This window comes from Tachysurus vachellii, chromosome 22 (assembly GCF_030014155.1).
Source record: "Tachysurus vachellii isolate PV-2020 chromosome 22, HZAU_Pvac_v1, whole genome shotgun sequence".
Lineage (NCBI taxonomy): Eukaryota > Metazoa > Chordata > Actinopteri > Siluriformes > Bagridae > Tachysurus > Tachysurus vachellii.
Window position 1 is genome coordinate 6,764,050 of NC_083481.1, and position 22,273 is coordinate 6,786,322.

The 22,273-nt window shown below is 36.8% G+C and overlaps 1 protein-coding gene across 5 annotated transcripts in view; it reads right to left on the minus strand.

Annotated features, from left to right (window-relative positions):
- The window catches only part of dock3 (dedicator of cytokinesis 3), a 223,631-nt gene that overhangs the window by 69,593 nt on the left and 131,765 nt on the right, over positions 1–22,273 (minus strand). For all 5 annotated transcript variants that reach the window (XM_060858528.1, XM_060858527.1, XM_060858529.1 and 2 more), the window contains 5 exons: positions 14,777–14,818; positions 12,363–12,517; positions 5,029–5,110; positions 4,755–4,815; positions 2,672–2,819 (listed from right to left, as the gene is read on the minus strand). In XM_060858528.1, coding sequence (XP_060714511.1) covers positions 2,672–2,819; positions 4,755–4,815; positions 5,029–5,110; positions 12,363–12,517; positions 14,777–14,818 — 488 coding nt within the window. The remainder of the gene's footprint in view (positions 1–2,671; positions 2,820–4,754; positions 4,816–5,028; positions 5,111–12,362; positions 12,518–14,776; positions 14,819–22,273) is intronic.

Consider the following 22,273-nt stretch of genomic DNA (forward strand, 5'->3'; position numbering starts at 1 on the left):
ATATACATCATACACCTTTATGCTCAATTTTAAATGAAAACAACAATTAATATAAAAATATTAAAGAATCTGGATATGCATATAAATAATTTATTCATGAAAGGGTCTAGCAATTCTATATCACAGGTAAACACTGCAGCATGTCACATCAATATTAAAATGAGTTTTATCTGTAAATCCAATCAAAAGACTCTGAATACAGAGAACTCTCGCAGGATAAATATCGAATCTGAATACAGCCTGTATTTTAATCCTTAATACTTGCCAAAAATCATGACCTGCATGACATGGATGCTTTTGATAAAATAGAATTTTTTTTTTACATTTCTGAAGCTACTGGAGTAAACTGTAATGTGTACTATTACTATTAATAATAACAATAATAAACAATTCGGTTTGTTACTCATGTTTTTGTGTGTGTCTTCTTCTTCTATCTATCTATCTATCTATCTATCTATCTATCTATCTATCTATCTATCTATCTATCTATGATGTGCTCTTCAGCTTTTTATAATATTTTGCAAATTAAGTTCTTTAGAATTGCAATTGAATCACATAATGCTAGTTTTGACCAGATGGTACAGCCCTCTAACTTCCTATCAACCCCTGGACTATTTAAAAACAGGGATTATAGGTTCATGAAATTCAGTTGAAAATGTTACACTGATTTAAAGTCAAACTTGCCTGATCAAGCATCAAGCTCTGTACTCCCTTACACCACTAGGTGTCCCTGTATAACTTAGACACTTGTACCTCTGTAATCGCTCATTCACCCTCCCTCTCAGTCTCGTTCATCTATACGTACAGTTCATGCACACATAGTCCAGAGTGCAACGATGCAATCAGTTGAATGCTCAGATTTCATGCACCATGCACCAGATATGGATACAGAGTATAGTCTACCTTTTTATTTTACAGGCATAGCTATCATGCAACCACCATAAATATTAACCTCATGAACAAAATCCTTTTATATTGCCATCTACTGTGCTGTAATGTGTCTCTACATATATATCTCATTGCGACTCTCTTCCACATTCTTGCGGATAAGTGTACACAAAGGAGAGGGATCGCTTCAGTGGCTAACTCACATGCCAGAGAGTGAAACAACTGTCAGACAGCCTCAAGCTCGAAAAGCAGGCTTCCAAAACAGCCTAATGAGCTTGACACTTCGGGTCTCCAGTCCTAATTGTGCCACTACAGCAGTGATAATGCACATGAAGGGTATGAGAGGGTTGAAGGGGCATCACTGATCGAAAAGTTCGAGGGTGCTTTTTCTGAAAATGATCACGTCTGACACTTCGTGTTCAGGATGGCGGCTGGAAACGACTTAACCCACCATAGCAAGCTAATTCAATCAGAGAGGCTAACGAGATGTGACCGCCAGAGTTCTTAACATTAGCTGTGATTTTTTATTCCAGATTATTCACCAGAAAATGACTCCACTTATGTGGTTAAGGTGCAGCGTAGCTCCATCAGAGTAGATAATAAATAATAATAGATGTTTATAAAGTATATCTTCAAGCACTGGAGCATCTAAAATATTTGAATTTCATTTTTCATCCTCATATAGCCCATGTTTTTCTTTTACTAAAGGTTCAATGCTATATTCCGCCAAATGCTCCCTAGTGCCAAAAGGAAAAAAAAAACAATACTTTTTTCCATCTTTCACACTTGCAGAAACATAAGCTCAGGGCTTTGATACCACATGATTACCTGTCAAAGTGATTGCTAGTCTATCACAAAGATTTCCTGGGTGTTGTAAGGTTCTCTCTTATTTTTCCCCTTTCCCAGACAACAACCAAGCTGGCATCAGTGAACGCAAATGAAATGAAAGTCCATGATAGATGAAGCTGGAAGTGAAACCTCTATTACGTAGGCGGAATTTTAGAAACATTGGGTTTGAGGTCCAAAGCTAATTCGAAGTATATCCTTTGCTTTCTGCTCCTTTGTGTTTTGCAAACAGCTATTTTGCTGAAGAATATACAAAGGATGAATATTAAGTAGGAACATAAAAAAAATAAAAATTTTAAATTTGTGTTGTGTTGTTTTATTTCATTTTCATTCTATACCATTATTAATCCCTGAAAGTATCCTTTGGAACTATCACAACTATTATGCTGGTTTGTTTGGATGGTAATGTGCTGAAGTTTTTTAAAATCCAAATGAAAAATCAGACTTTGTAATAATTGCGTCTAACTACATAAAGCAACGGGTTAGAATGTCAGGAGCTATGGGGAGTGGCAGAGAAATCAACTAATTGTGCTTTGATTTAAAAAAGGGTTGAACTCTAAAACAAGGTATCCTTGACTAAGACATTTGTTCATAGTCTAATCTAATGTGTCCAAACTTATCTGGCCTGGTTTGGGTCCAGTTTGCTTTATAGGATTTACAGTATATAGGAAACTAACATACTGTGTATCAGTAAAGATTTTCAAAAATATATGACATGGCATAATTGTGTCAAGTGGGCGGAGCTTATTTGTTCATTTTGAAATAATAGAGATTGCAAGTGGACACAAATGTGTCTGTAGTATTCTGATCATTTTATTACAACCGATTGAAAGAAAAACCATTGCTCTAAATACATCATCAATCACTAATGGTCCTCTTTAGCCTCAACCATGCATTTTAAAATCATAGACACTCCTAAAATGTGCTAGATACTCACGTGTAAACTTTGAGCACGAAGTCTTTCTCCTCCTTTAGCTCTATGATGGTGTGCAGCACATCACTCATAGCGAGCACGGCACATCCATACGGGCGTCTGTAGTGCACATGTGGAGGGCCCTTCTTTGAGTCATTCAGCAGCATTCGACCTGTGCACAGAAAGCACTGTATTACCATGTCAACATCCACACATGAAAATGGATGATACTGTTACAGTAGAGTCGCTGCGTTATGGAGGGAGGGAGTAATGTTCAGCAACAGGAACGTAAATAAGAAGCGATGAAGCGTATATCTGAGCTTTCAGTGTCTAGAGCTTTTTATGATCTAACACACCTTTTTGCAGGCTGGAGAATTCCAGTTAATTAAAGCTACCCTGCAAACTCCTTGTTACACAAATAAAGTCCCTACTTTAGAAGTTAGAAGTGAACATCTAAAATAAAGCTTCAAGGAGAAAAAGTAGGCTAAAGTCCAAAATAATGTCCAAAACGACTGTTTTATTAGTTAGTGGACATTATGTTATGCTAAACATTATGCTATGACATTTTAACCTTTTCTGAAAGACTAATATCGTAATTTAATCTTAGTAACAAATCTTTACCCAAATTATTCAGTGTTTCACAAAAATGTCGCAGAAAAACATTTGTGTTTTCATTCACACCTACTGTACCCACTAGGCTTCAATGTCAAATCTTTCCTAGTCACGCGTGCATCCGGATACATGCCAATCATTCAGATATTACTCAAGCGCACTCACTGCACAGCTGATTTCCATTTAGTGAGGGCCACAAATCTCTATAAATGGCAAAGCTCACATACAGCTCCCCAGAAAGCTCCATAAGCCTCATGTACACTAAATCATCCAGTAATGCAGTTTGTCCACTGCAGTGTCAGCTAAAACAAACACAAACTGACTCTCCACCATATTGTTTGAGAAAGAAAGAAAGAAAGAAAGAAAGAAAGAAAGAAAGAAAGAAAGAAAGAAAGAAAGAAAGAAAGAAAGAAATAGAATAAGGAGAGAAAGAAAGAAAGAAAGAAAGAAAGAAAGAAAGAAATAGAATGAGAAAGAAAGAAAGAAAGAAAGAAAGAAAGAAAGAAAGAAAGAAAGAAAGAAAGAAAGAAAGAAAGAGAATAAGGAGAGAAAGAAAGAAAGAAAGAAAGAAAGAAAGAAAGAAAGAAAGAAAGAAAGAGAATAAGGAGAAAAAGAAAGAAAGAAAGAAAGAAAGAAAGAAAGAAAGAAAGAAAGAAAGAAAGAAAGAAAGAAAGAAATAGAATAAGGAGAGAAAGAAAGAAAGAAAGAAAGAAAGAAAGAAAGAAAGAAAGAAAGAAAGAAAGAAGAGAAAGAAAGAAAGAAAGAAAGAAATAGAATAAGAAGAAAAAGAAAGAAAGAAAGAAAGAAATAGAATAAGAAGAAAAAGAAAGAAAGAAAGAAAGAAAGAAAGAAAGAAAGAAAGAAAGAAAGAAAGAAAGAAAGAAACAGAATAAGAAGAAAAAGAAAGAAAGAAAGAAAGAAAGAAAGAAAGAAAGAAAGAAATAGAATAAGTAGAGAAAGAAAGAAAGAAAGAAAGAAAGAAAGAAAGAAAGAAAGAAAGAAAGAAAGAAATTGAATAAGGAAAGAAAGAAAGAAAGAAAGAAAGAAAGAAAGAAAGAAAGAAAGAAAGAAAGAAAGAGGAATACTACTACCAATAATAATATAAAAATGGTTACTTTAACATCCACCAGAGAATAAAGAGCAACATGAATCATTTTCGTTGTTATATAAAGATATCGGATTGATATCAGACAGCTAATCAGCTCCAACAGTTGAAATCTCCTTTTACTATAAAACATAGTGATACACATACTGTGCAAATGGCTGCATTCTACTGATTGTACTGTTCCCTTTGCACCGTACTGAACCCAATTGCACAATGATGCTGTTACATAACAGCACTTGTGATGTGAATTCCAAAGCAGGTGAAGTGCAAAAGGAAAAAAAAAATAGAGCACGGCTGAAAGCAAAGAAATCCACACGAGGGGGAAAAGGAGCAGAGATTTTAGCTTTGCTTTATTGGGGCAAAATTCTAGAATATTCCATGCCTACTTACCGGTCCTGATCACCTGAGCAACGATGTATAGGTCTCGTTTCATATCCTTATTGCTCAGGTCCTGTACACAGACAGACAGACAGACAGACAGATAGTTAGATAGATGGAGATACGGCATATTGTGGAACAATCAGTGTTAAAGATATGATTGTTTTCAGCGTAATCACCACTGTTCAATCTAAAGCCAAATACAAATGTTCCCTAAAATATCTTATATAAAATAAGAAATAAACAGGACAGATAAAAAATAGAAAAGCTGCTCAGTGTATTATACCGTAAACAGTGCACAGAGCCGGTCGATTTTTTCCGGGTTCTTTGGGCCTCCGTTTTTGTTGAGCCTCACGATGAACTTCTCACTGCAACAAAACAGCACATGCTTAAATTCACCTTGAAATCGCTTGAGTACGATTCCTCGTGGCTAAGTTCTTAACAACTCAATAAGTCCCGCTGTTGCCTAATACAAACAGCTCTACATAATGTCAATTAAAGACGGCCTCCTGCAGACACTCTGACACCGTAGCGTCTCTCTGGCACAAGGAGCTGAGACTAAAGAGGAGGTAGGTGGTTAATAATGTGCCTAGTTCAGCTTTCATTTCCCACAGGAGGTCTGGGAAAGTCAGGATGGAGAGACAGAGCGATGACAGGGGGAGAATGAAGCAGAAGTGGGAATCTTTAATCAGATCTAAGAGAAGCGAGGAGAATACATTCTGTCATCCACAGCCCAGCCTAATGGAAGCAGGGTGTCAGGGTTATGAGAGTTTGTGGGAGGAAGACAGACAAGAGAACTGCAGTCTACCTGACGCTGAATGAAAAATATAGGCTGACCAGTCAGGTGCTACATCAGATGAAGACCATTTGTTTCTGTGGCACCTTTTACACCTGCTTTCACACACAGTCAACTCAAATGAACTTATATTTGCTATAGCATTGCCAATATTCTTGAAATTTAACCTCATGTTTATATAACATAAATATGAATATCACATTTCATATCATGTAATGGTGCCTGCTACAGGTTAAACCCCTTTTAATACTAGTCCACATAGACTGATTGCTATAAGCTCCCTTCTCCTAAAGACTGAAGTTTGAAACTGGTGTATGATCATTTATTTGTTGCATGCTTTCAATCCATTTCTTGCCCTTGGCAGCTGTAAAATACTAATACTATCCATATGTATGTCTAAATATACAGATAGCCTGCCCTTTCTAAACAAAGTCCATTGTTAAGACCACTGCTGTAAAGGCACTAACTAAAAGTAATGGCACATTTCTTATTGGAGCAGTATACAACCAAATCCCTAACAGGTTATTTCCTTAGATTTCTTGTTAAAATTCCACTTTTCAGCACACGTCACAGTGCCCAGCAATGTGGGCATTGCTTATCTTTATTAGTTCTCCTTGCGCTTTGGTTTGCTTTAAATTATCCCTTTGTTTTGGTTTTTGTCCTGTCTCTGCTTCTGTCCCATCACTGGTCTGTTACTGATTGTCCTTCTTTTTCTGTGTTTGTGGTTGTAGTTCTGAGCCTTGATTTCATTTACAAGTTGTTCTCATGTCTTGCACGTGTTGATCTTGAGACGAAATGGCCTTTATGCACGATATATGCACACACGTAGACGCCTGACCATCGCACCCTTATGTGTTTTTAAAAAGCAATCCCACTACAAAAACTTTACTTGAATCATTACTTGAATCATTATTTTACTTGAAAATGAGCACTTCTTCAATTCTATATCAGATCCCATAGCTTTTAAAACATGGATGTGGGGATTTGTGCTACCTTTAACCACAATAGCATAGTAGTCTAGCGAGAAGTCTTGCTGCACAGTTGGGATTTCTTTTATTCCAACCTTAGCAATACAACCCTTTATTTGGCTCACTTGTCCATTTCATTGGATATTGGTTGTCCTGGAAAAAGTCTGGATCCTTTAATTCAAAGTGAGGACGTTGAGATAAGAGTACAGGGTCATCGAAGGTACTGTGCCTCTGGACCACAAAGGGTTAAGACCCTAACCCTGGCAGCTGTGCAATGCTTAGACTTAAACCCCAGACCTTCCAATCAGTAACCAAGCACCTTAACCATTTCAGCCACCACTGACCTCTATCAATTGTTACATTACAACTGCAACACATCCTTAACCACTGCTGAATGTTGTTTATTAATTCTGTATATAGAAAGGGCTCTTATCTTCCAAAGGGTTCTTATCTCCTACGTAGTCGGCCTGCCAGGGCAACCTTAATACTTAATACCTTAATACTACGATTATAGATATAGCATTTTCACCACAAATGTGATTTTCTTTGGATTTTTTGTTCTTTGTTTTGTTCCCTGTTTTCATTTCTGTTCAAGTTTCTTATTAAGCCTCCTAATTTCTCAGAAATTTACAACCAGCCAACACTCTGTATGCACCATTGGAACCGAGATTGAGTAAAACTGGTGGGTGCCTCTCATGATTTCCATTTGCCGTTCTCCAGCATGCTTAGAATTATAAGCTAGATACTCAAGTGTCTTTGTGTGCAGTGGTTTATCTCTCTTACTTGAAAATACATGTGCAGAAGGGATTTGAGATAAACAGACTCCTAGACACTCATAGAGGTCAGTGGTAGCTTTGTATTTAAGATTCTGAGCTAGTGTTTGAAAAACTTCCAGTTCAAAACCTGGGATTTTCAGAGAGCCACTGGTGGGCCATTAATTGTTCAGTTCTATTTGATTAGCTCTCTTGTTTATCTTCTGGCTTCTAATTCTTGTTTTTCTTTAATTGCAGCTTCTTACTATTTGAGTAGTTCATTTGTCTTATTTATAGTTTCTAATTCCTGTTTACCATTAGTCATGGCTTTATATTATATGTAAAGTGTTCTCGCCTGGGATAACCTTTTCTGTTTTGAACCCAGCTATGCCTGAGGACACACAAAGGAATATCCGTTAAGGACTATTTGTATATGCTCTTTTGTCTCTAGTTTCCATGAACCAAATTGCATGAATGTGAACATGATGTAGCTGAATTCCTATTCCTAGAATGTCTAGTCAGCTGTCCGTGTGTGTGTATGCGCACCGGCATGGGAATACATATCATTGCTCACTCGTTGACTAGCTGATTTGACAAGCTTCCCTGCCAAGAATATCCAATCAGTTTGCAGAAAAGTAACAGCAGCCTTCACTTGCGGAAACAACACTGTCCTTCGCAAGCAATGACAGGTAGTCATTAAAACCTTTCGTTGTTAACAAAGAAGTGTTTCTTTGGCTTTGTTCAATTCAAGGACAGATCTAACTTTTGTTAGTGCATTTGAAAGGTGTTTAGAGTAGTTACACAAATGCCAAAGGCTATAAGGTTGATGACTGATCTGGTTAATAATAAGAGGCATGCTCAGGTAGTTCACTGACGGAGAAATGAAAAAAAGGGAAAGGAATAAGCATGGATTTATAGGATGATAACTCAATCAAATACTGGGAGATGAACTGAGTTTTCAGTTATGTAATCACATCAAGTTCCAAAGACAGTGAAAGAATCAATGAAAGGAAATGTACATCAAGTACTTGGCAGCTCAAATCTGGAAAAAAAAAAAAAAGCTGTGTTCAACGTTATCCATCCATATTTATGCCATCCCTTTGCTTTTCATTGTTGCAGGCTTGTAGTTTAAACAATATAATCTGTAAAAGAGTCTAGAGCCTATATCAAACTAAGCTTCTCAAGACAGTCACCACTTTGACATAGTTCACAATTCCACACAAAGAACATGTTTGTTTGTTTGTTCATTTGTTTGTTCATTAATCCATTTGTTCATCTTAAGTAAACACTTGTCCAGGTTCCTAGGAGCTTGTAACACTGGACGCTATCAGGAATACACCCTGGTGCCAAGTCCACACATTCACACCTAGGGGCAATTTTCTCTAATTTATTCAAACAACTGCATGTTTCGGAAGTTGGAGTATCAAAAGGAAATCTACTGTATACAGACACAGACAAAACTAAAGTAATCTAAAATTAGGATGAAGATCCCTGAAAGACTGTGGCTACAATTGTGCTGATGGTGCCACCATGCTATACACTCTGAGCATGTGGTAAGGAAAACAGGAACTGTCTGTCTACAGTGGTCCTTTTATTTTGGTCAAGATCATAACAAATTCTACTACTGGAACACTGGCCACAAGGCAGAAACCAGTGAACTCTGGGAAAATCCACAAAATAATAAACTCTTCACAGGCAGTAATTGGAGCTCAGTATCTCCAAACAAGGGGCTCTGTGGCATTACACTATCTGCTGCCCCATGGTGCCACCAACTGATAAAAGCATACCAACAAATAAAGAGGATTTCAAATGTTTTTTTGAGAGTTCCATCAAAGCCTCATCTAAGTCTTCGAGCGTTACTGACAAAACAGTTGTATTATTTTGCAGGGAATCAGGATGGGAGGTCTAACGAATAAGACACCGCAGGACCATTCAGAAAGCCACAGGGGGCTAGGCTGGGCCAGATGTTGTGGTTAATGTGTGGAGAGAGAATAGAAGAGATAAAAAGACATGCAGTTTCCTACAGTTACTATAAAACCTTCATAAGGAGAGTTTTCAATAGTTCTCAACAGCAGTTAATAATTCTCACATTTAGCTGGATTTATTGTGAAGGAATTATTGAAATACTGATTTCCAGGTCTGTAGTGAAAGGATCTGAATTAAAAAGGTTACACTTTTCATGACACTCCAATAAACCATCAGGGTTATCTTTGCATAATTGTAATGAGATGTAATACAATATTGGGCTGACCCTGGAATGGAGCAGTGGACAGCTTTCAAGTGGGAGGCTGCAGGACCATTAATGGACAGTCAAGACACGGATGAGTGGGTGGACAGAAAGTGAGAGCGAGAGAGCGAGAGTGAGAGAGAGAGGCCAAGATGCTGTGAATAATTATCTGGCTAGTATTAGACTGGTGAGACTTATGTAATGTTACACTAAACATTCCAAAACTCAAAATGTTTGGGATATACAAAGCAGTGTCGGATTTCTTTAACCCAACTTTAAAGGTTGGTTTGATAAAATTCTGGTATATAATTCTAATAAATTAGGTATATCTCTTGTGAAAACATTATGCTTCTTTTGATATGATTTCATACACAGATTGCATACAATATGTATGTTTCAAAAGCAGGGAAGAGAAGTAAAGCTAAACACACAATGGGAAAGTTTGCAGTAACGCCGCCTAAGGCTCACTAAGTGAATAGATTAAGACAGACCGAGAAAGTGAGACATAAGACTGAGAGAGTGAGAGTGAGAGAAAGGGGAGTGTGATGTTTTTGTAGTAACAGATCAAGTTCATCTTAACAGTGGAAACTCTCACAGGAGACTCGCGGCAAGGTTCTTGAAGCCTTCGGCAATCATCTACGTTTCTCTGTGTGTCTTTTTCCTTTACACAAAGTCATATTTGAGGGTCTTTTGAGCAGGAGAATGAGGTTGTGCAGAGAATCCTTGACATCAAATGTGAACGGCATAACCAGGTTCATCACAGTCTACAGTAGAGAGTTAGTTTTCAGCCATTTTGAAACAACTCATCAATTGAAACTTCTATTTCTTCTATAAGTTATTATAGTATATAATTACTCGTATGGCACTTGTGGGCACTATGTCTGCCAGAATTCCTGTAAGGGTGTTTCTAGCTGTGACAGCATGGAGGAAAATAATGATTACCTTCCCAGCTGATATTCATTTCCTCTTCCTGATTCTGCCAAGCCTCTAGGGGCAAGGACGTTTGCAACAACAAGTTTTCCCAAGCTGTTTTGCAAAGTCTGCATACTGGTACCATTACTTTTGTTTTTTTTCAGATGACCTACGCCTGGTTGTTGATATTCAAATCTTGTCCTTGAGTTGTATAAAAGAGGTCTCGAGCCGCAAAACAGATAAAGCAGAATTCAGACATAGTCCAAGGATTACTGTATGAGAATTGTCTACTAAGAAGTTGTAGTGAGAAAGATGTTATGTAAGGGAGTCCATAGAAATTCTAAATTATCAAGAATCTAGAAAAAAAATCTGACAAACTTAAAGGATAATAAGATACAGATCTACACAGTACCTTATAATTATTGCGAGCATGTTTCTAGTTATAGGTGCAAAAATGTCCCTAGATCTCAGACTGTAGATCCATGCAGCCTATTAGTGATTGTCATGTCAGATGGTGACAACACTGAAGAAATGACACTGTGCTACAATATAAAGTAGTGAGTGTACAGCTTGTAAATTTGCTGTCTCCTTAAAATAACTCAACACACAGCCATTAATTTCTAAAATGCTGTCATGCCAGTGTTACAAGGTCTCAGGTGTGAATGGGGAGCAGGTGGTACACAGCAGTTTAACAGGACAGGTTCCACTCAAAACAGGCCTCGCCATGGTCGAACAAAGAGGTTGAGCGTACGTGGTCAGTGTCATATCCAGAAGTTGTGTTTGGGAAATAGACGTATGAATGCTGCCAGCATTGCTGCAGAGGTTGAAGGTGTGGGGGGTCAGAATGTCAGTGCTCAGACCATACGCCGCACACTGAATCAAATTGGTCTAGACGGCTGTCGCCCCAGTAGGACGCCTCTTCTAAAGATGCTGCAAAAGAAAGCCAACAAACAGTTTGCTGAAGACAAGCAGACTAAGGACATGGATTACTGGAACCATGTCCTATGGTCTGATGAAACCAAGATAAACTTATTTGGTTCAGATGGTGTCAAGCGTTGTTGTGCAACCAAGTGTGGAGTACAAATTGTGTGTACACTTACAAGACAAGTGTGTCTTGACTACAGTCAAGTATGGTAGTGGATGTGTCATGATCTGGGGCTGCATGAGTGCTGCTGGCACTGGGGAGCTACAGTTCATTGAGGGAACCATGAATGCCAACATGTACTGTGACATACTGAAGCAGAGCATGATCCCCTCCCTGGGGTGCAGGGCCAATATAATAACAACCCCAAACACACCTCCAAGATGACCACTGCCTTGCTAAAGAAGCTGAGGGGAAAAGCTGATGGGCTGGCCAAGCATGTCCCCAGACCTAAACCCTATTGAGCATCTGTGGGGCATCCTCAAACTGCAGATGGAGGAGTTAAGGTTAAGGCAGTGCTGGAAAATAATGGTGGCCACACAAAATATTGACACTTTAGGCCTAATTAGGACATTGTCACTTAGGGGTGTACTTACTTTTGTGGCCAGCGGTTTAGACATTAATGGCTGTGTTGAGTTATTTTGAGGGGACAGCAAATTTACACTGTTATACAAGCTGTACGCTCACTTTACATTGTAGCACAGTGTCATTTCTTTAGTGTTGTCACATAAAAGATATAATAAAATATGTACAAAAATGTGAGGGGTGTAGTCACTTCTGTAAGATACTGTATGTATGTATGCATGTATGTATGTTATAATTGTGCTTTACAAATCAAATTAATTTACTAATTACTCTAAGCACAGGAAACTAAACTGAATGTATTGGATTCTTTGCATGATATAACCTTATAAATAAGTTACAAATAAATCAATAACCAATAAATGTGTACAGATTGGATGCACAATGTTTCCAGAGTCAATAACAAAATCTCATTATTATTCTGCTTTTCTTGGGATAGGACATCTCACACGGCTCCTCACCTTATGTGTTTGCCTTCTCGCAGGTCATAAAGGGAAAAGAAGATGTCTGTGTCTTCTCCTATGGTGTTGTAGGTAAAGCTCTTGAGATTAACAAACAGGTGGTGAGGGACGGGAACCCGAACCGCATCACCGTGACGCTGACGCATGCTGTCCCCCTTGAAAAATAAGACAAAAGCTTAAAGTTACATTCAATAAAAATGAAAAGATGGCAAGTGCCTTGAACAAATATTCCTCCCACACTGATTTTTTTTTTTGCAGTGTTAAAACCTGGAACTGAAATGAAGGTAACTAGAGAAAAGATGTCATGAATCTACATGAAATATCATATTATTAAATTATACCATAATATTAAAATTTGTAAATTGTTTACAAAAGCTTGTCTGCTTCTTGGTCTAGGACTATGTTCTCTTTACCAGGTCTCCTGACTTTTAGTGGGGATTTTTTTACTGGAGTCTTTCCATTTTTTAATAAAGAATTTAATGACACTTTATGGGATGTTCAAAGATCGGAAATTCTTTTAATAACCGGCTAGGAACTTTGGGCAGCATAGCTATTTTAGGGGTTTCACAGTACTGGGGGAGGAATGCATCATTTATATTTTTTCAATATTCACCCCAACCACACAAAAACACTTCATTAGTGAGGGCTATTTATGTAGATTCATGAAAGATAAAGTCAATTAATCAAATCAAATCCAATCATTTATTTGGATGGATGGATGGATGGATGGATGGATGGATAGATAGATAGATAGATAGATAGATAGATAGATAGATAGATAGATAGATAGATAGATAGATAGATAGATAGATAGATAGATAATTTAACATATTATTTAAGTTGCAACTGTCCATATTTTTTTCTGAATGCCAAATTTAAATGTCGGTATTTCCTCCTTTATAAGGTCACTGTATATTAGATAAGGTATTTCTTGTTAATAAGCATTTTTCCATAAATTATACAAACATATAGAGTGGAATATATAATGTAATGGCATACAAATCATTTTCTATCAAATACACAGCTTCTATAACAGAGCAGCTTTCAGAAATAAATTTTCACATTTCACATTTAATCCATAGACATGAGAAAATTCATTCTGCTTTCTTCATCATTATGTCTGTTTCTATCATTTGTTATAAAGGACATTATGATATTCAACATGCAAACTATTGTCAAGGGGATTGAATCTGTATTCCTCCCCTGTGTTTCTTTCAGGCGTAGGATGCTTATGTAGGCAGTGGTTTTGGACAGTGTTTGTCCTTCAGAGACTGTCCAGTGCAAAGAAAACACTCTGATACTGTTTGTACTGTTTGTAAGTGTCTTGAATTTCTGTTTTTAAAACCTAAGGGTGTATTTTGATATATCACACAGCATATTATTTTCCATGTTAAAATATTTGACAATTATTTTTATATGTAGATTAAACAGACAATTTTAATTAATTTGTTTTAATTTAAATAAAAAAACAAACAAAAAAAAAAACACGTTTATATTTCTAACATGCACTGTCATCACTTAAGGTAAGAAAGCAGAGACAGAGATGCAGATTTTGCTTACAATACATCAATCAATATATTTGGATAAACTGCATCCATATCGCGCTTAGACTGTAGTAACAAACATCAAATCTTAATATTATGTTTATATTACTGTTTTTGTCCACTGCATCTGAAAAGAAGACTTAAGCAATTTATAAACCATTTAAATGTACTGATTAATTTTCTAATCTTTAGAAATCACAACAACTAGTTTGGTATTTCATTAAATCACATTTAAAATATGTTTTCTCTTTTTTTTTTGCTCAGAAACACTATCTAATTATCTATCTATCTAATAGAAATCTAATTTCTAATTGTAGTTTATTTCCCAGGAATTTTATCATTTTTTAATCAAAAAGTGTTGACTTGACAGATTCTATGGCTTGCCAGATTTTATATTGAAAAATTGCATAAAACAACTGAAGTGCAAAGAGTAAACTATTGGCTTTACAATGTCTGCAAATATATGCATATTAAATAAGGATAGATAAATACAAATATATCAGCAATCCGCTGGCAATGATCGATTGTGTCTTGCCTTAATGACTAACACGGGATAACACCTACTACCTTAAATCACTAGATTGTATATGTGTTATTTTTTCAAACTGGAAAAAGAATAGAAAATTGATCAATGTGTATAATCGTGACTAACTGTGTCCTGACCTTGAGATGAACTCACAGCTCCAACAGGTTCAAATTAACGTTAAACTTCTCTAAAAAACTGCTAACAAGCCGTAAAACCAGGTTTAGTGTCAGGTTTTAGCCCGAAGTCAGCAACGACCTATAAAATGGTCAGACTGCTCATTGTGAAGAAAACCTGTTGTGAAAGGTGGCAACTGTCTTCATGCAGGAAGGAAGAAATTTGTGTACCTGTGATGTGCTTTGCTGGACACTGTGTCTGCTGGACAGATGCTGTTAGGGGAGAAAAGGTGGGAGAGAGAAAGAGAAAGATATAAAAGCAGATACGCATTTCATGAAAGCATCATTGTGAAAAAATCCTAAGTGATGTGTGTGTCTGCTGTGCTTAGAGCTTAGCAGGAGAACAGCGTTGTGCTGTCAGCTGTGTCTCAAGTGGATGTGAGAGGAAAAACCTGAGGCAATAACTCCAAACCATACTGCATAAAACACAGTGACATACGGGGAAGAAACACACAGTGGGTTCCTGATGGTAGCAGCGTGTGAACATAGTACCAGAGCTGAATATTGCGAATTAATATGATGGGACGTGCTGTTAGAGGAAAATAATCATCCGATTTCTGAAGTGCTTTTACTATACAGGGTCATTGAGAGCCTGGTTAATTTTCCAAGGGGACTCGGGACACAAGGCTAGGGCAAACAAACACACACCCATTCACATACTTTGTAAAATTTGGAGATGCAAATCAGCCTACAAATGGATGTCTTTGGAATGGAAGAGGGAACTAGAGGAAATCTGGAGGAAACCTCTGAAACATGGGTAGAACATACAAACTCCAAACACAGGGGGCAGAAGCGTGAATTGAAACCCCAACCCTGGAGATTATAAGGAAACCGTGCTAACAACTACGTTTCATGAATACTTTATCTACATATGTTTTATATGTTTGTACAGTAGTTAATTGTATGTGGATGTAGCTTGATGTTTTGAAATATCTCCAAAACTATACATTATATAACAACATTCATACATAACTTGATGTTATCAGTTACAATATATCAGCTAAAAAAGGTAGCTCCGCTCACCGTCCTCTCTTTTTTATTTCTCTTTACTTTTAAGATAGAAGTAATAAAAAAATGAATAAAATTACCAACCCAACGCAAACAAAATCAAAACTCTCTCAGCTTGACACTATACCAAGAAATGTAAAGAAATCCATGTTGTAAATGTAAAGGACTATCTTTTACAGTTACCTCTGACTGTTACAGGGCTAACAGACTCCTTATATAAATGATCATTAATAACCTGGTGATGTTACAGCCATTTTGTATGCAGGGAGACTTTGGAACAAACACTGGCCATGCTCTCTGGATAAATGGGATGGTATAGTCCATGAAACACTCAAAGAGCCATTTAGACCCGTTTCCCACAGGAAAAAAAAACACAGGGAGCCACAAAACTCTTTTGACATCTAAATGAAGAGAACACTGCATATATCGTTTTTTACCTTTATAGAAAGTAGAAAAAACTGTAGTGTGTTGCATTTTTGAAATCAGTGAACTTCTACCGAGTAAACAAAATTTTATTTCTGCCAGCAAAAAAAAATATTTTGAACAGTTTGAACTAACCTTAACAAAAAAAGATGCTGGGTTGAAGGTTACTTTCAAATAAAATGTCCGACGTCTAATTGAGTCCTCTTCGCATTCATGACATCAAAATTGTAACTTGCCGGCTGCAGCAAACCAAAAATGCGTCTGCTTCTGTGTGACGGATTTCACAAGTCAACAGTTATGACGCATTTTTTGAGCGACAAAAAAATTAAACACGGTTTATTTTAATGTTACAAGAAAAAATTACATTTTTAAAAAACTAACTAACTAAAATAAAATAAATTCAAATTAAATATTTATTTTCCAAATCCACAGGGAGCCGCAGCAAATGGATGAAAGAGCCACTTGCGACTCCGGAGCCACGGGTTGCCGACCCCTGGTATAGTCTCTCCTTCTCTGCATCCCCTGTCAATCAGCAACACTAGCCAATTGTGAGTATCTGTGAGCTCATGCATGTGGAAGAAGGCAGTATTTTTCTACAAGTGTGTAACTGCATGAGCAGCAGTTCAAAGGGATGCAGCAGTTGGCGCATGAGAATGAAGAGCTGGCTTTGGCAGGTTACCAAATACTTTATAGAGGACTATTTATCATTCTCATCCACCATGAAAGTCAGTGTCTAATTTACTATTAAAACAATAATGTATTAAAACGCGATTGCAACTACATGTGGTCTGTAAGGACAACAACTTCCTAATCAATACACGATTGTCGGACTGTATTTGACTGTAGAAAGGACATAATTTATAATCACACCCTCCAGCATCACCCAGATGAGGATTGGTTCCCTTTTGAGTCTCGTTCCTCTCAAGGTTTCTTACTCTTCCATCTAAGAGAGTTTTTCCTTGCCACAGTCGCCTCAGTCTATAAAAATATAATTGCGCTATAGAAATAAAATTGAATTGATTTGAATTTAATATAGAAGAAGGAAGACCTTGCAAAATGTATGTTGTACTAGACTTGAACTGAGCTCTTGAACTGTGAAATATTTCTGACAGAGAACACACAAACTCCTAATGCTGAAACTTACAGACTCACAGTCATGCTTCATTAAATCGCTAGGTAATAAAAAGCAAAACAAACAATTTTAGCATTTTAGCAAAATATCTTAAAAATGCTTGTGATAATAATACGTAACAATTTGTTCGCGAATGCGTTCGTGTCAGAATTGCTTCTCTCATATTAAAGTAATCATTATCACAGCAGGCATTTAATCAGCATTAAATCAAACCAGTTTCAGCATCTTTTCAAACTCATGCTATTTCTTTAACAAACATATTAATAATATTTACTGCGTTTAAGGTCCATATTGAAGTGATCATGACTAAGCCCTACTCACTCCTTCACAGTGAGAACACTGAAAGGAATACGTTTGTACATCAAATACGTTTCATCGCTCATTTTGAAGCAATTCTACAAATAGCTGCCGTGGGTGGTCTCCATTTGAAGAGTCTTTCCAACAGGATGGCACTGAAAGCGTTCATGACATGGAGTGCTTCTCATTTCTTAAATTGGATCTCCTCATTTCCTTTCCTTTTTTCTCTTCCTTGCTTTTTAGCTCCTATCAAAGGAAAATGGAACAAGTACAGGAAGAATCGAGAACAAACAAATGAGATGTCCTCGCAATGTGCTTAAATGTTAATGCTGAATCATCACCTGACTTCTTTTGTCTTAAAGTAAGGCTTGTTGTTTGGCTTTCTTACAAGGATTATATCTGTACCCTTTCGTTTTGTGTAGCAGTGAAGGTTCATACCATAGACTTATTTTGCCTACACATGCTATTGGAATGATCGTAAACAGGAAGTTGCACACAAATTACCACTCAATAATTACAACATGGAAACTCATTTTGATACCAGGATTTTCCAATATGGGTAAAGACAAAATTTTACTTAGTACATTTAACATAGTATAGTTTCTGTACTGAATGAAAGATTTGTAAATTTTTCTAATTGCTGCGAATTGTTAACACTAGTTGTTTTGGTCTTTATTTTTACACCGTGAAAATAGCTAATATCTGATCCAGTTAGCTCAAAATAGTCAAAATAAAAGTGTAAGAAAAAAAAGCATGAATTAACCACGTTTCAAGACGTGTAATCACCCCTTGAGATGTGAGGAGTAGGTTAATACTTGATAGAATATAAAGCCAGCATTACATCACATGCCAAAAAAAAAAAAGAATGCTGGTGGGAAGAAGCCGTGTATGCTTCTTTTAAATTCCTCATCTCTCCTCATTCCTCTGACCATATTTCAAAAACTGGTACGTCCTTAATGTTGATGAACTTGATCTTAATCTCAACAGATCAATTTCTATGGTTACAGCCTGAAATAGATAGGATAGAAGAAGCAAAGAGGCTTCAATTAGTTTAGCGATGAGCTTTCTACGTGACAGCTTTGATTTGATTATGTATTTCCTTTGCAAACAGAAAGGCAAAGATGTGGCGTGAAAAAGGCCAAGCTTGAGTACAACAGTCGAATTCCAAATAAAGCATACCCCCTGCCAAATCTGAGAGAATCTGAGAGAAACTAAAGTGTGGTTTAGCAACTTGGCTAAATGTTGCAGTAGAGCGTTTGGAGTTGTGAAGGATTTCTCACTTAGCAATGTTTGGTATCGTAAACCAGAGCATTTCAACCATGTATTGGTATGGGGTTGTGTATGGTTTGTTGCTGGCTCGCAGAAGTATTTTTCCTTTCCCCTGCAGTATGCCTCATGCAGCAATAAGGACATTATAGGCTCCCCTCCAGGTAGAGGAAAAAGACTGCTGTTTACATGTAATTGTATCCAGAAATTAGCTTTCTGGTCAACTCTCTGTCTCTCTATCTCACACACGCACACACACACACACAATCACAAACACAAACACATGCACACAGACATGCACATATTTGCTGCAGGATTGTGAGTGAATTATGAAGCACTACTAAGCATATGTTCCCCCTCTTGAGGCTTTGTGTGTGCTCCGAATAAATCAGCGCAGACCCCCTCTGTGAACCCGCCAATAGAGACACGCAAGTCAACGCAACATTAAACCTGACTCTGTGTTATCTGGTTGTGTTCTGATTGTGTAACTTTGGCACAGCATAAAACAACAGCAAGGTGCAGGCATCATGAAATCCTGACAGCTAGTGAAGCCTCATCCTCTTCTCCAGCAGGGGACATCCTGATTTAGAAACACTCCTAAAACAAACATCTTCCTTCTGTTCTTGGTTATTTTATCATTAGCGATGCTAAATGCAACCCTTGAGGGAGCCATTAATCCTGAGTTGTGCCTGAAAGTGAAGTTAGAAAGCATGTCCTATATATTTTTGAACTTTTCTGAAATTGTAATATTTGAGAGAAAATTTAGACACAGCATTCTTCTTTTTCTTCTTTTGGCTCATGGCTATATTTGTTATTACTCTATTAACGTATCTCGTTTTTTTCCTTTCGATTCCATTACAAAAATCTTTTATGACTGCATACCCTAAAACTTCTTTTCAACGTCATTTCAGTATTAAAGTGCAGACGAGTCATTAAAGTATAATGAGGAAAAAGAAAACATTAATACACTGCCCTTAGAGCCAAACAAAGATAAAAGTCTTTTGGAAAAAAGTTGCATAGATTATTATTAAGTGTAGGACTTAAATTTCCCCTCAAAATTGGTTAATGGTTTTCGTTCAGAATTGACATATTCAGCATGGATCAAATAAATGTATTATTTCCCCAATTTATTTATTTATCTTTAGCCAATTACTGATAAATACTGTTACAAAAATATGCACGTTACAATAAACAAACAATCAAAAATAAATACATAAAAAAACTAAAAAATTAAATAAAACCAACCAACCAACCAAACAAACAAACAAACACACAAAAACAAACAAATAGATACATACATAAAATTTAAAATCAAATCAAACCATACAAACAAACAAACAAACAATCACCCATAAATGAATATGGGAGATAAATATATATATATTTTTATATTAATTTTCCGGTAAAATTGCTGTATTTGGCTATCCAGACAGACATACCAACTTTCAGCAAACCATCTCCAAATTCCAGTCTTATTTTTGTAGCACTTTTCATTTCAGTGTTGCCTGAAGGCAGGTAAATGTGGAGGTTTTTACAGCTCTGCATGCTTTGGTTTGTGTTTCTGGTACTGGCAAATAGTTCTTCCACCCACGAGCTGAAACTCTAGCACGCCAACACAACACATTACACTACCACACTTCCAAAGAGTTGGAAAAGTTGGTTCTCGAAGAGTGTTATAATGCAGTCCATGTTATTCTCAGTGCTGCATTATATTTCTCAAAATGAGACGTAATAATAACAACTGTTTTGGGCACAACTTTACAGAATAACTTTTAACTTCTATTTATTATTCAGTAATACAAAGATGCAGGAGTTTGGTGACAACCGTCCAGTGTGATGGGAAGTGTGGAAAAGAGGTGAAGAGGCGAGTGCAGGTGGGTTGGAGTGGGTGGAGAAAAGTGTCAGGGGTGTTGTGTGACAGAAGAGTGTCATAAAGAATCAAAGGAAAGATGTACAAGACAGTAGTAAAAGCAGCTCTGCTGTATGGGTTAGAGACTGTAGCAGTGATGAAAAGACATAAGGCAGAAATGGAGGTAGCAGAGATGAGGATGGTGAGGTTCTCTTTAGGAGTGACGGGGATGGACAGGATTAGGAACGAGCACATCAGAGGGGCAGCTCAGGTTGGCTGTTTTGGGGACAGAGAGGTTAGATTGAGATGCTTTGGACATGTACAGAGGAGGGAGATGGTTATATTGGTAGTAGGATGTTGGAGATGGAGCTGCAAGGTAAGAGGTCAAGAGGAAGGCCATAGAGGACATATATCTATGTGTTAAATGAGGACATGAAGGTAATTGGTACGAGAGTAGAGGATGCCGAGGATAGAGTTAGGTGAAAACCGATGATTCACTTTGAGAAGCCGAGAGGAAGAAAAGATGATGGCATCATTGCTCAGCAGTAGACACTCAGATACATCGTTAAACCCTTTTGTTAAATCCATCGTTAAATCCATTAAAACCAGATTTTGCAAGTGTAGTAGATTTTGTAAAGTCAAGTGTAGTAGAAAATGTATGTAACATCATAAGCTACCATCAAACTTCAATGAAACAAGGAATATGTTATCAGTTAGATTTAAGAAAACATAGATTACATAAAAATATTACATTTCTCAAGAAAATGTGATTTCATTGCATGCACTAAACTAAAGAGTGAGAATGATCAGTTCACGTATTGCTAACATAAACCAATGTCATTGTGGAATCTCATGGTATTAAATTTAAGCACAAACATTTATGTTAGAACGGTGCAGTGGTAATGTAGCTATTGGAAAACATCAGTGAGGTGGATTTGACTACAACAGCCAACAAAAAGATTTTGCCATGTAATTCTTGTTGATCACAAACTACCTGGACTCAATTACTTTCACCCTGTATATCTATACCTGCACAGTCCACACTTGAATATAATGCATCGTATTGCTCAGAATTTTCCTGACATGCCAAGCCCTATGATTGTGATTGCGCATGTGGTTCTGTATTTTCCCATTCCCATTTTGTTGCATGATTAAAGTATTTGCTCTTGTTCAATACATCACAAAATGAATGAATACAAATCATAACGAAATTAATGAAACAAAAATGAAAGGCACCTACAAAGCTCCCAACCCCGAAGACTCACACCTGCATGACAGCTTTTAATCTATGTGTTTTTCCTGTATTTTTTTTTTTCAGCACTTCAGTGTGTTTAAAGAAAATAATACTAATCAGTATGAATATTTGAAAAGGAAAAAGTGGCATTTTAAAGTAATATTTAATTATATAAACGATTAGATGGCTGAATTATTTCAGGTCTTGTGTCCATCAATAGGTCTGACCTCTGCCTGTGTATTTAGATAATGCAGAGGTTGTCTCGGAAATGTTAAACAAATTGTTTTCTTGGAGACTCTAGAGACCTTTGACATTTCCTGCTTTTTGCAATAAAAAAATGCAAAATGTATTTAGCTACATTGAAAAATCCGCTAAAAATATAGTTCAAATTCACTATTAAACCATTTACTTCTAATTCACTCTCTAAAAGGGAAAAAAGGTGGATAAAAAGCAAGCGCA